This window comes from Micropterus dolomieu, linkage group LG20, assembly GCF_021292245.1.
Source record: "Micropterus dolomieu isolate WLL.071019.BEF.003 ecotype Adirondacks linkage group LG20, ASM2129224v1, whole genome shotgun sequence".
NCBI classification, from domain to species: domain Eukaryota; kingdom Metazoa; phylum Chordata; class Actinopteri; order Centrarchiformes; family Centrarchidae; genus Micropterus; species Micropterus dolomieu.
In genome coordinates this window covers 22,098,178-22,110,749 of record NC_060169.1, presented here as the reverse complement: position 1 = coordinate 22,110,749, position 12,572 = coordinate 22,098,178, and the positions used below count along the sequence as shown (strand labels likewise).

Here is a 12,572-nt window from a genome sequence, read left to right as displayed (position 1 = left end):
CAAAGCTATTGTTCCTAAAGTTGTTTTATGTTTTAACGTGTTTTGAGACTGAGTGAGTATACCTATTAGGGGCGTATACCTTTTTATTTATCCAGATATACATTGAATCTTTCGGAACATTTGCACACAGAGCTATCTGTGAAAAAAACTGTGTATAATTGTTATGCTTCACTTAAATTCAAGCGTTATTTTAAAACACATTTCATTCTTTTTCCAGCAATAGTTTTAATCAAATTTCGGCTTTATTCAAAGTTTCAATTCAGTTCATTTCAATTAAATTAAACTCATTTCTAATTTAAACATGTTCAGATATGAACTAGCTTTATATTTTATTTTATTCATTTCAGGTCTTTCAGTTTTCATACAGTGATATCACAGTAATAATTTTTTTTCATTTGTTGCTTACTATTACATTATTATTTTAACTATCAGGGTTTTCCTGACTCTGTAATTTAACGTCAAGCGTGTTTGCTCCATTTGATTTAATGCTTTTAATATTTGTCCAGATAGAGAATAACATTAAAAGCTTGTGTGGTCTACATGTGCACAAGTGTGTGAATATTTTTCTTCTATATTTATGATTGACATGCCGTCTACTTCCTCCTGGTTGGAGTGGGACTCTTCACCCCTCTTCCTGTTGCTGCCTTAGGTGGGGCGGGGCTGGGAGAGGAGGGGACAGGGCTAGGAGCAGGCTGGGTCTTGGGCTGAGGGATCTCAATGGGGAGTTTGGGAGGGATGATTGTTTTAGGGGTCAGAGTTGGCTTCGCCTCAGGGATTTTCTCTCCATGGCGGTATACACTGACCTAGAGGGAATGAGAGACGTAACGTTAATGGTATGTTAACATTTCCTATACATACGCCACTGTGCGCACGCACAATAAAATGCAGAGAAGTTTCAAAGGGCTACACCTTTGTTTAAACACATCGTTTTGAGTCTTAAACAAATAATATTCTAGGTCAGGATTTATATAAAAACTTTCAAATCAAGAATGGAAAAGTCACAAGGTCAAATGTCATATTGGCTCTGTAACAGCAGAGTTGCACAGAGTGTGTGAACAAAAATGTCTCACAATGTAAAGACAAGATTAGTGCCACAGATGGTGCAGTGACACTCACCACTATATCCACAGACTCCCCTCCATATTTGTTCTGGACAATCATGGTATATCTGCCAGAATCCTCCATGGAAACACCTTTGATCGTCAGACTTGCAAACTTGCCCTGGTCCAGGGAGACTGCGTACTGAAATATGAAATCAAAGGTTAAAGAAGTGAGAAAGGCAGCACAGGGAGTTTAGCATGTTTTAACATTTAACAGGCCTGTCACTTGAAGTTTTATTTAAAAACTGATTTATCTTTTACTCAGAGCAGTATGATTACCGCCTCCCTTTAGCAAAAGCTAAGCACTGCTAGATGAGCGTGATGGACACGAGGACTAACGATCTATTCCAGTCTGTTATTATCTATTCTATTCTGCTGAGCCCTGTTAGCTCAACCAAAATATGATGGAATTGACAAAATAAAACATTCCATCCGTAGTTCTTGACACCACAAAAACAAAATGATTGATGTGTAAAGTACAGTTGTGTCCATGCTTTCAGACACCTCAGACAAGATAGAGTACTTGTACTCTGACTTGTACCATGTAAGTGGAGCCGGTGAGAATACAGTATTTTAATTTCCTCTCATACCTGCCCACTCATTTGCAAGGTCTGCACATTAGTAGATTTTTATGGAGTGGCACTTGTAGCAGGCTAATTACATTCCTATTAAGAGAAACATTTGCCTTTTAATTTTGAGAAATTAAAAGCTGTACTGGCCTAAAATTCAAGCAGACCCAAAGAAAGACACCATATTTGCGATTGATGGCCCTTTTCTAATTAGCATGTTATATGGCCTTGGATAATTGCATTCATTTATTAGGCCAATGTAGGTTAATCTGTGGGTTGCTAGTTTCTCCTTTGTTTGAATGATGAAAGGTAGCTGCTGTTAATAACCCCTGAATGTTAGGCTATTGTAGTTGTTTTGGTGGTAACAATGGTACTCAGAGCACAAAAATCCCACACTTAGTGACAAAATGTACAAATTCACATTAATGACACTCACAACCTGATCTAACTCAACTCTATTTAAACCTGTATAGTTGTACAGTAATTGCAATTCCTACTCTAAGTATAACTGCAATATTTGTGGATCTGTATATGTTTCTGTGTGTTTTTCTGTTAATATCTTCAGTAGCCTCTGTGGTAGCTCGGTAGCGGAGACGCACTCCTGAGGTTTGGAAAACACATCCCCAAGGACGTCAGTTCTTGTTTTCGACAGATTATTAGCAGGTGAGGGAATGAATACAGAAGAGGGCAAACTTGAACATATTCCACCTGGAACCGGGGTTTCTCAAACTTAAATCTTCAAAGCCGTGAGGAGCCGCAGGATGCTGATGCTGTTGAAAGAGCCTCCACTGACTGGGGATAGACTGTAAACTTATAGTGGTTGGCAAGTAGGTCAATGAGTTATAAGAGGTAGATTTGCAATCCAGGAGTGTGCTGATAATACTGACCTCACCTAAAGTATGTAGATTCCTCCAGTGAAGGATTGTAAGTGGTGCTGAAGTGTCCAGCAAAAGCAGCTATAGGTCCTTTGTTTCCCTTCATCCCGATTACCTCAGTAGTACATATGGAGGCTGTATAGATAGAAGCTTCCAGCAGTGCAATCAGTCAGCTGCCAACATGGAACTAAAGTGTGTCATTTGGGATCTTGTCTATCTCCTCGGTTTCAATTTAGTGTACTAATTCAAACTTAATGGAAGCATACACTGCTTAGAAAGTACTTTGTTTATCACCACCTCGATATTTCCTCCAGTATTTCCTGATTTTCTTATTTAGTTATTACTTTTCCATAACTTTATATTAGTTTGGATGTAATTTTGCAGGTAAAAGATCTTGCTCTGTCAACTACTGGTATTAAAACCGTTATTGTAGTCATGGCTGTACATTGCATTTTGATAGCACATATTCTGTTCTATAGGATACTACCCGTATGAATCCAGAGAGTGTGCAAAAATGTTTAATCACAATCAGAGCCACTGGGAATACATAACTGAATCCAGTAGACATGTACTGACTGTGGAAACTCCATAGTATCACTAGACAAGTTAATAAAACATATTGTTGCAATTGTTTCTGATTAATAAGGTAATCAATCATGAGGAAGGAAGGAGGGGCCGGGTTTGGAAAATGAACAGCTTCAAGAGTCAGCAGTAACGTGTGACAGGTAGGAAACCAAAGGGAAGTGCGAGGCTCTGTTTGAAGCTTTATCTGTTAGTGTGGACGAAGCATTTACCTGATCATCGGGTTCCACATCTGCTCCATTCTTCAACCATGAGACCTGAGGCTTGGGGTCTCCGCACACTGTACATGTTAAACTCAGCGTCTGTAGGAGGAACAAACATGACTCCTTAGACAAACACGTACAAAATCGCAGAGACTAAAGTTAACATAATTACACACACACTTGGATGCTTACCTTTTTTTCCATAATGGTGACCACATCAGGAAGTCCTCCCACCACCTTACCCCGGTCTGAAACAAACCATTGTTAAAATTACTAATCATTGCTTATTTTACTGATGATGAACTTTGCGTCATGTAAACAACCAGTGGCTTTGTGCTGTTTTTGAGGACAGTCTGAACAATGATCAATTTTAAAAAGGACTGTAGGATGAAACTAAGAAACAGAAACTCTATTAAACAAAGAAACAGGGGAATAGAATGAACTCACTCTTCTCAGCAAAGGCCTCGGCCCTGAAACACACAAAAAGAAAAGTTAGAGAGCTTTCTCTCGCTCTCTCGTGCAGCAAACTAGCAGTACACTTATCATATGCATTACTGTGTGCAACACTGTTACCTAAAATGTGCCTCTCACTATCAATTTGTCTTTAAAAAAAGTATGAAATGTAAACCTGTATTATAAATATAGTATAGTCAACTTTGGGTATTGCCTGTTCTGACTACCTGGTTCTGCTCACTGACCACACACTCATTTTTGGGTCAGTGGCAGTGGTCAGATGGTTTGCATTCTGGGTTTAGAGCCAAGCCACGTTAACTGTAGTTTACTCAGGGACTTAACAGAATATTTTCTATGGGGAAAATTATATTGCTTTGTAATAACTGGGTGAGGGCTGTCGGAGCAGCATGGTAGGACCAGAGGTCAGCCACAGGACCAGATGGCTGGGGGAACTCTGCTCTCCTCTTGGCATGTTGATGCTCAATCAGAAGGGCAACAGGATGTCACTTGTTTCAATGTGTTTGTAAAATAGCGTGCTTAAATGTCTCTCTTTGAATGTTAATTAGAAAAGGGATTTGGACAGTTTCCACTCTGCATGCAGTGTTTAGTGTTTGGAGTTTCAATTGATTTTTCTAAATGGATTTGCAAAATTCAGTGTGTGGGGCTTCACTTTAGCCCAATTAGCCACAAAACCCAAAAGAATCTCTCTGCTACCTGACTGTTTCTATTTTGAGCATTGATTTTTTTTTATCTCAAATCATAATATACTGGACTTTTTCAGACAGCAAGGCCTGGGACTTCTGGATTCACTGTAGTTTTTTGAAATTTTGAAATGTTCAACTTGTAGAAGGAGAGCAACCTTTGCTGACCACTCGCAAATTGAAATACAGCTGTATTTACTAAATGGTGCACAGTGTTTACAAATTCATCAAATGCAAACACGCAGGCTATCTTGTACAGAAAAGTACATAAAAAACAAATCTAATCACTGAGCGATAGTGTTTCAACAGAACATTTCAATAGTAGCAGTTCAGTGTGCAAACACACATGAATAATTTGCTTTGACCCCTGATGCACGCTACAACAAGCTCAGCACATTTCAGTATATGCCCCCCCCCTCCACTGATGGGCCTGATGAACGGCTACAATACTCAACAGAAGCAGTAGTTGCAATATTTGCAAACAGAATAGTAAAACAGCCACACCAAACGAGAGGATTGTCTACTGATCCTTTAAATTGATCATCTTATTGGAAAGAGAGCATTGGATCTACATACAATCTGCGAGCGGTAATGTAAGTTGTGTGTGTAGAAGTCTATGATCTAGTAAGTAAAGCACATAGTATCCTGGGCAATCATTATACATTACTTTAAACTACCAGATGTCAAACCTGCGGCAATGAAGGAGTGTTCAAAGTTCAAATGTGAAGGAAACAGTGATTCGTCATCAGCACAGTTAGTACGACTAAAATACACACAGAAAGGCACAAGGAAAGAAACTGATTTGTCTTACTTGAGTTTCTGGAACTCAGCGAAGGCCTTCTCATATACTGTAAAAGACAAAAACTGAATTTCACTGTCACTCTTTACCACACTAACTGTCTCCTTACTTTATCTTACTCCACTGGTAATACACCTTTTTGATTATAATAACACTCAACCCTGGATTAAAAGGTGGCTTTAAAACCGTGTCTGTTGCTTGTCCTTTTATGAACAACCGCAGCAGTGCTCAGCTTTAATAAATTTTGATTAAACTATACTCGAGGAGACGAAAAACGCTACATGGAAATAGTGCAGTAATATTTGTCAAAAATAGAACATACTGAGTGTAATGGAAGGGCAAAGGAGAAGTTGATTGTGCTTAATACTTTTTCTGTATAAAAACCTGTACCTATTATAACTAGCATGAATTCAAGATGACCAGAGCTGCAGTTTTCTTGTGAAAAAGCAAACTTTTTCCAACTGGTTTTCAAGCCTACAGGGACGAGTGTTTGATACTCAGAAAGATTGGAAGATCACTTCAAAGTCTTAAACTGCAGATTGAAGCCAAGAGCTCCACAAAAACAAGTGCCGGCATTGTTCCCTCACCACTTTTTACTGTCAATAAAAAAAGAGTGCATGACACTGAGAGAGAGAGAGGGAGTAAATAAGAGAGAGGATGTACTGACCATCACCACTGAGGTCCAGTGTTCGTTTATGCGAGTTTTCAGGGTCGGTGATTATGATGGAGTACATTCCTTTATCCTTCTCCATTGGCTCAATCACCTGCAAATCAATTAGTCAATTAACCAATCAGTCATGCGACCAACAAAACCCATCAACTAGTTATTTCTCGGCAATTTATTTCTACTTGTATGGCTTTAATTCATGGTTTAATAAAGGATCATTCATCTACCGGGTAATTACAATTATAAAGCTTTCTGACATAAAGTAAAAGATACACTGTCTAATTAATTAAGTTTAATGAATTTTAAAATGTATGATGTTTTATTTCATTAGTCACCCCTTCTAAAGGTGAGATTATCTATTTAGTTCAGCCCTGGTATCACCTCTACAAAGGTACCCTGAGGACTAAGCACCACAGATGGGCAACAGTTCCAGCGCCTGAGGGGCTTTATTAGCATAAAATTATCTACATATGATCCATCTAAGACCTACAGTATATACTGTTCAGCCTCATAAATGAAACGACAATAATACCTCCATTGTTGCCATAGAAGGGGTTCCTCCAATCACGACCTTGTCACTGTGGGAGAGTTTAGTCTCACTGGGGAGAAGAGAGGAGAGGTTGAGTAGCTGAAGCCTGCTTCAGAGGTAATGGAAAATCATGTTTACATGCCTGCCTAATGTTACGCATTGGGATACCAATTTCCCTCTCCTGCTATCCATCGCTCTCTCACATACACTCACAGAAAAGAAGGGGAGGTTAAAAATCTAATCTCCATAATTTTTGTTCTTTGAATAATTGAATAACAGACATGTCTGTACAACACCCTGTCACCTTTCTTTCTCTCTCTCTTTCTATGTATCTTGATTATTTTTCTTTTTGTCTTTTTCTCTCTTCTCCTCCCAAACACACACACACACACGCACACACACACACACACACACACTTTATAATCTCTAGGGTACAAGAGAGTGCTTTTAAGTGCAGGAAAAACTTTGCTTCTTCATAGAAAATGATAGGGGTGTGATTTCTGTCACAAAACAGGGTAATTCTACGGCAATAACCAGGATAATGAAAACACTTGCCAACAGCAAAGCCAAGTTTCATTATGTGGTTTATTGTTTTTGCCACTCCCGGCAGTTTAACTTGAGAGAAAAACAAAATAATGTGTTTGTGGTAAGCATGTTTATAGGCTGACTTAAAAGAGTACTTTTATTCCTCCTAAAACCACTGCTACAACTACAAATAATAGAATTATTTAAATGATTTTATCATTCTCTTTCTTTTCCTTAGTAGTAGTAGTTGTTGTTGTGGTAGTGGTAGTATTAGTAGTAGTAGTACTGTTATTAGTGTTAGTATTATAAATATGTTTTCTTACCCATGACACCAGGTGATGTTCATCTCTGAGGTATAGTACTTCATGTGACACTGCAGCTGAATGCCTGTTGCTGTGCAGTTAATCACCAGCTCAGCTGCACTGGCTCCTGGAGGAGGTGATGGAGGCGACAGAGGTTGTGGAGGGCACATTTGAAATCAGAATCAGATACATATTTTCTGCCTCTCTCTCTTGGGCAACATGATGCACTTTCCCCCCTCAGAATGAATGAAATAAAAACAAACTTCGATCTACAGCCACATGTGGTTTCCATTTTAAGACATCCCTTTTTATGTTACCTTTCTCCAGCTTGGAGAGCAGAGCTGTATTAATGAAGTAGAGTGCAGATGGTTTGTATGCTGCCTTTAATAAAACGCTTCAAACATCGGGAGCTTTAATAATTTCATTACATGTATACACACACACACACACACACACACACACACACACACACACACACACACATTACACTACGTCTGTGTGGGACTTTGCTCACCGCATAGTACAAGTGTGTCATCCACCTGGTCACATCACCATGGTTTCCCATTATCACAGTAATGAACCCTCTTCTCCTCTGCAACCACTGCTGTAACAGTAGCTGCAGAGCTGTCAAGTGGCTGTCTCTTAAAATAGGAGTAAGATGCTCCTCCACACTGTCGCTGAGACTCTGTGACAGTGCAGTGGAAATGTAAAGTGATTTCACCACATGATGACATGATGGCCAAATGCTTCCAGCACGACAACTTCTGTCTCATGCTGATAAGTGTGTGTGCACGTGGCATTGGGATTTTAAAACAGAATAGTATCAGCCTGGTTATGGTGATCTAAATCTCTTATCACTGTGGTGTGATGTTAAATTTAGACCATTTGCACTTGATTCCTTCAGTGGGTAGAGGAGGAGGATGGTGATGTTTAGTATTGTTTTTGAAATGGATATCTGAAAATTTATGTCTGTGTCCGCTCTGAGCAATTGTGTGTGTGTGTGTGTGTGTGTGTGTGTGTGTGTGTGTGTGTGTGTGTTTGTGTGTGTGTGTGTGTAAAGGAAGGTACCCACCAGCCAGTTGGCTGATCTTGTTAATGGCATCGTCAAAGACTAGAAGAGAGGCAGAGAAACATTGGATCAGAGAAAGAGTCAGGAAGATTGAGAGTCATGATGCTGCCCTCTGGTGGCTGCATTCAAAGCTCAGTAAGGAAAGGTTAGTTTTTCTTTGCATGTAGCAGTCTGGGTATTTGTACTCCCCATTTGTATTTGAGAAGAGTTGTCTGCTTACCCTGTGGCTCAGTATCCCTGTTGCCATTATCAACCAAATGACTGAATGTGTATGTTCTTTGGTGACATCCAAACTTTGAGAAAAAGTCAAAAAAGTATAAAGCTAATCCCTCCCTTAAGGTCTGATTAAATACTAACTACTCTAATACAGAGGGGATAAAATGTGGTCTGAAAAAGACAGGAGTGCTGCCATCAAAATGCATACAGAAGAACTGGATTGAAACAGATAAACAGTACCAGCTTAAGTTTATTTCACACAAACCTTTATAGGAAAAATGTACTGGATTTTTTCTCAGGAATAAAAACAAACAGCAAGTGAGCAAGATGTCACATGAAAATAACTATCTTTATACAGTAATCATCCAGAATAGTATCAGGGTTAGAGGGTTTGTTAAAAATGCATTACTTCACCATGTACAGATACAGTTTATATACATTCGGATCATATTTCCTTTCCTGTCTCCCACTTTTTATTGAGCATCAAGCTTTTTTTCTCTCTCCTAATCAATCTGTAAGATATATTAAGTTAGAAAGATATATTTACCTTTCCCGGAGATGTCAATTTGGCTCATATCTTTTCCTCTGTCATCACTGATGGTGGCCTTATAAACTCCTGCTGTCTTCAGCGAAAACTGGAGAAGAAACAAAACAGGAAACACATACAATAGTGTAGGGGACATAGGGAACACAGATTTTTGCTAAATTCTCTAACTAACCAAATCCCTGAACAAAATGTTGCATCCATGCTTTAACTTAGTATAGCCACCAAACTATACTGCATCCCGGTATGTACGTTTATAACCATGCATAGAAACAATAGTATTGTACACTGTTTCACACTGTAGCATTCAAAAGATTAGCAGTACCAAAGTGCAATTACCAGCTTAATTGGCAGTTTACAGACTCCTGATCCCAGGTCAGGCTTCACATCAGGGATGATCTCTGTGTCTTCTTTATACCAGTGGAACTCTGATTCCTTCTTCAAGTTAGCAACCTTCAATGAAAAACATAATTGCAAATATTATTAAAGCAGTCAACATAATTATCCTTAGCTAGGAAGATAGGTTTTTGCTTCTTTTACAGCTTCGTTATAACAGATCATGAAATCCCCAATGGCACCAATTCAGTCTCAGATGGACCCAGCCCTTAAACAGAATTTTTGCACTACACCCATTAATCTGCCTCTAAAAGTCACTTTATTAGTCCCTAGTCCATATGTGTTGCACCTCATCTTTTCATGGCAACCTGAGCTATTTAACACTTAAAGTGTAACAAGTCCATTAGATATGTTCTGTGGGCAAAACCACCAATATAAATACACTTTAGTTCCACCGCATAGAAACCTGTTAGCAGTGCTATCAGTGGTGCACACCTCAGATTTTATAACTCATTACAAGATGCAAATCCAGCACGTCAGTGATGCGTGTAAAGTTTATGCGGTGGTTTATTAAGACCAAAGGATACAACAGTGTCTGTACTTTGGGCAGTTACTTTCACTCTCACTACTTTTCATCTCATGCATAAAAAATCCTCTCTTTCCCCAAGAGAACGCTGGCCTGTAGTCATTTTTAAAGAATACATTTTACCGTAACTAATCGCTGACACCAACTACTGGTGGACTTGTGTGAAATGGTTGATGCTTGAAAAGAAGCCTGCTGTGTCATTTACAGCATTCACCCACTTAATTTGCTGCCAATGTTTGTTGTGTTTCTAGATTATCCAAAATGCACTAACAGATGTCAGCTTCAGATTTTCTCAAGTGATACGAACAATACTTTGATTTTACAATTGTTTTAATTAAAATACTTACCAACAAAGCCAAGGTAAAATCTGAAAATGCTGGACACAGCATTTTTGCATCCTGTACTCAGCCTCCATATATTGGCTAATCAGCTACCCACAAGTCAGCCTCCCATTTGTTTAGAGTGTAAATAATAAATAGTTATTGAGTTTGTCCATGTTTACCTTGCAGACCAAAGTGACAGAGCAGTCATCTCCAACCTGAAGTGACAGGAACTCACTGAAGTGGGGACCTGTGGTGGAGAAAGTCAGAACAGAAAGGCCAAGGTCAAGGACATGATATACCAATACCACTGTGGAATCTTATCTTATCACCTACAGAAGCTATTCTATACATTTCTAAATTTGGGACATACACTACAGGTCAACGGTTTTACAAAAGGCCCCCTTTTCTAGTTTGTATAGAAATATAAATCCAGTGAAAATTTGTCACAATTTGCAGATATAAAATTAAATTAAGAAGTTTATTATTTCATCAACTGATGACCAACTGGTCTGTCTTTCTTCATTATTTGACTTTTCAGTTGCAATATTGCACAAATAAGATATTAACACATGCTGTTCCAAGGTGTTTACAAATTGGGACGCTTTTAGAAATTTGCTTTTGCTTCAACTTTAAAGGCTTAATTTACTTACAATTCTGCAGAATAACTAAAGAAGTTAACGGCAACGTTTAGGTCAGCAAAACTCAGAAATAATGTAAATTTCAGAGATGTACAATTTTCAAGGATCAAGTAATGAGTTAACAACTTCAAGTTATTCTGCAGCAATGGATATAAGTGAAGCCTTGAAAGTTCATGCAAAAACCAATTTCTATAGGCGTCCCAAATTGTAAACACCTTGGAACAGCCTGTGTTATTATTAGAAGCTTTATTTGTATATATTTTATATATATATATTATATATATTACAATAAAGACAGACCAGTTGGTCATCAGTTGATCTTACAGTGAAATAATAAAAACTACCTTTTATACCTAAAAATGTCTCTGTTTTGGTGACGTAAACATTATTTTTAACTTTGGCAGTTTGCTGCGTACTTTTGTACCACTTGTACACAGATTTTTCACTGGACTTCAGCTACTTACATTTAATACAAAATAGAAAAAGTGGGGGTGTTCTAAAGCTTTTGACCGATAGTGTATTCTGTTGTGTAGTCCAGTCAAAGCCTGTTAATCCAGCTGCTTCTGTTCTAATTTTAAATATGTTGTGTGTGTGTAGCGTGAAGGGTGCAACACCTTTTATTTTGTTGTGCAAATAAATGTACCATGAACCTTGAGGGTCCATTATAAGTTTTAAGTTCCACTCCTAGTTTAAGTAACACTGGTCTGTTTCTTTCCTATACACTCTCTGATTAGATTAGCTGTCTCCCAGGCAACATAGTGGTGTGTTGGTCTTAGGCTAAGTAGCATAAAGCTTATACAGGCTCAAAGTGGATGATGTTTTGTTGTTTCTTACCCTCCTTGACTCTGATGTACTCTCTCCTCTGGTAGTCAGCCTCAGCCAGCGCTGCCTTGAAAGCTGTGTGCACATACAGATCCACATAAACAGGGAATAATTAAAAGATCAAAGTGTTGCCAGTAGTTGCTAGTAGATTCTTTCTGTGGATTAGTTAGCTAATGGCCCCCTGTATGAGAGTGGAATCATAATGTATGAATAAATATAACATATCTGCTTCAAACCTACCTTTACATTTATCAGCTCAGTACATTTCCATAATGTAGTCTCTTATATCAGTATGTGTACAGCCAAACACACAAACACATACACTCACCTAAAGGATTATTAGGAACACCATACTAATACTGTATTTGACCCCCTTTCGCCTTCAGAACTGCCTTAATTCTACGTGGCATTGATTCAACAAGGTGCTGAAAGCATTCTTTAAAAACGTTGGCCCATATTGATAGGATAGCATCTTGCAGTTGATGGAGATTTGTGGGATGCACATCCAGGGCACGAAGCTCCCGTTCCACAACATCCCAAAGATGCTCTATTGGGTTGAGATCTGGTGACTATGGGGGCCATTTTAGTACAGTGAACTCATTGTCATGTTCAAGAAACCAATTTGAAATGATTCGAGCTTTGTGACATGGTGCATTATCCTGCTGGAAGTAGCCATCAGAGGATGGGTACATGGTGGCCATAAAGGGATGGACATGGTCAGAAACAATGCTCA

The 12,572-nt window shown here is 38.6% G+C and overlaps 1 protein-coding gene across 1 annotated transcript in view; it reads right to left on the bottom strand.

Moving 5' to 3' along the window:
• Window positions 1-362: 362 nt before the first annotated feature.
• Window positions 363-12,572, bottom strand: part of myom2b (myomesin 2b) — a 30,642-nt gene continuing 18,432 nt past the window's right edge. Inside the window, exons 25-38 of the mRNA XM_046033594.1 lie at window positions 11,852-11,914; window positions 10,559-10,626; window positions 9,474-9,587; window positions 9,138-9,225; window positions 8,378-8,416; window positions 7,327-7,432; window positions 6,482-6,548; window positions 5,950-6,046; window positions 5,295-5,331; window positions 3,777-3,799; window positions 3,522-3,577; window positions 3,339-3,428; window positions 1,117-1,242; window positions 363-803 (exon numbers count right to left, since the gene is read on the bottom strand). Coding sequence (XP_045889550.1) covers window positions 594-803; window positions 1,117-1,242; window positions 3,339-3,428; window positions 3,522-3,577; window positions 3,777-3,799; window positions 5,295-5,331; window positions 5,950-6,046; window positions 6,482-6,548; window positions 7,327-7,432; window positions 8,378-8,416; window positions 9,138-9,225; window positions 9,474-9,587; window positions 10,559-10,626; window positions 11,852-11,914 — 1,184 coding nt within the window. The 3' untranslated portion in view covers window positions 363-593. The remainder of the gene's footprint in view (window positions 804-1,116; window positions 1,243-3,338; window positions 3,429-3,521; window positions 3,578-3,776; window positions 3,800-5,294; window positions 5,332-5,949; window positions 6,047-6,481; window positions 6,549-7,326; window positions 7,433-8,377; window positions 8,417-9,137; window positions 9,226-9,473; window positions 9,588-10,558; window positions 10,627-11,851; window positions 11,915-12,572) is intronic.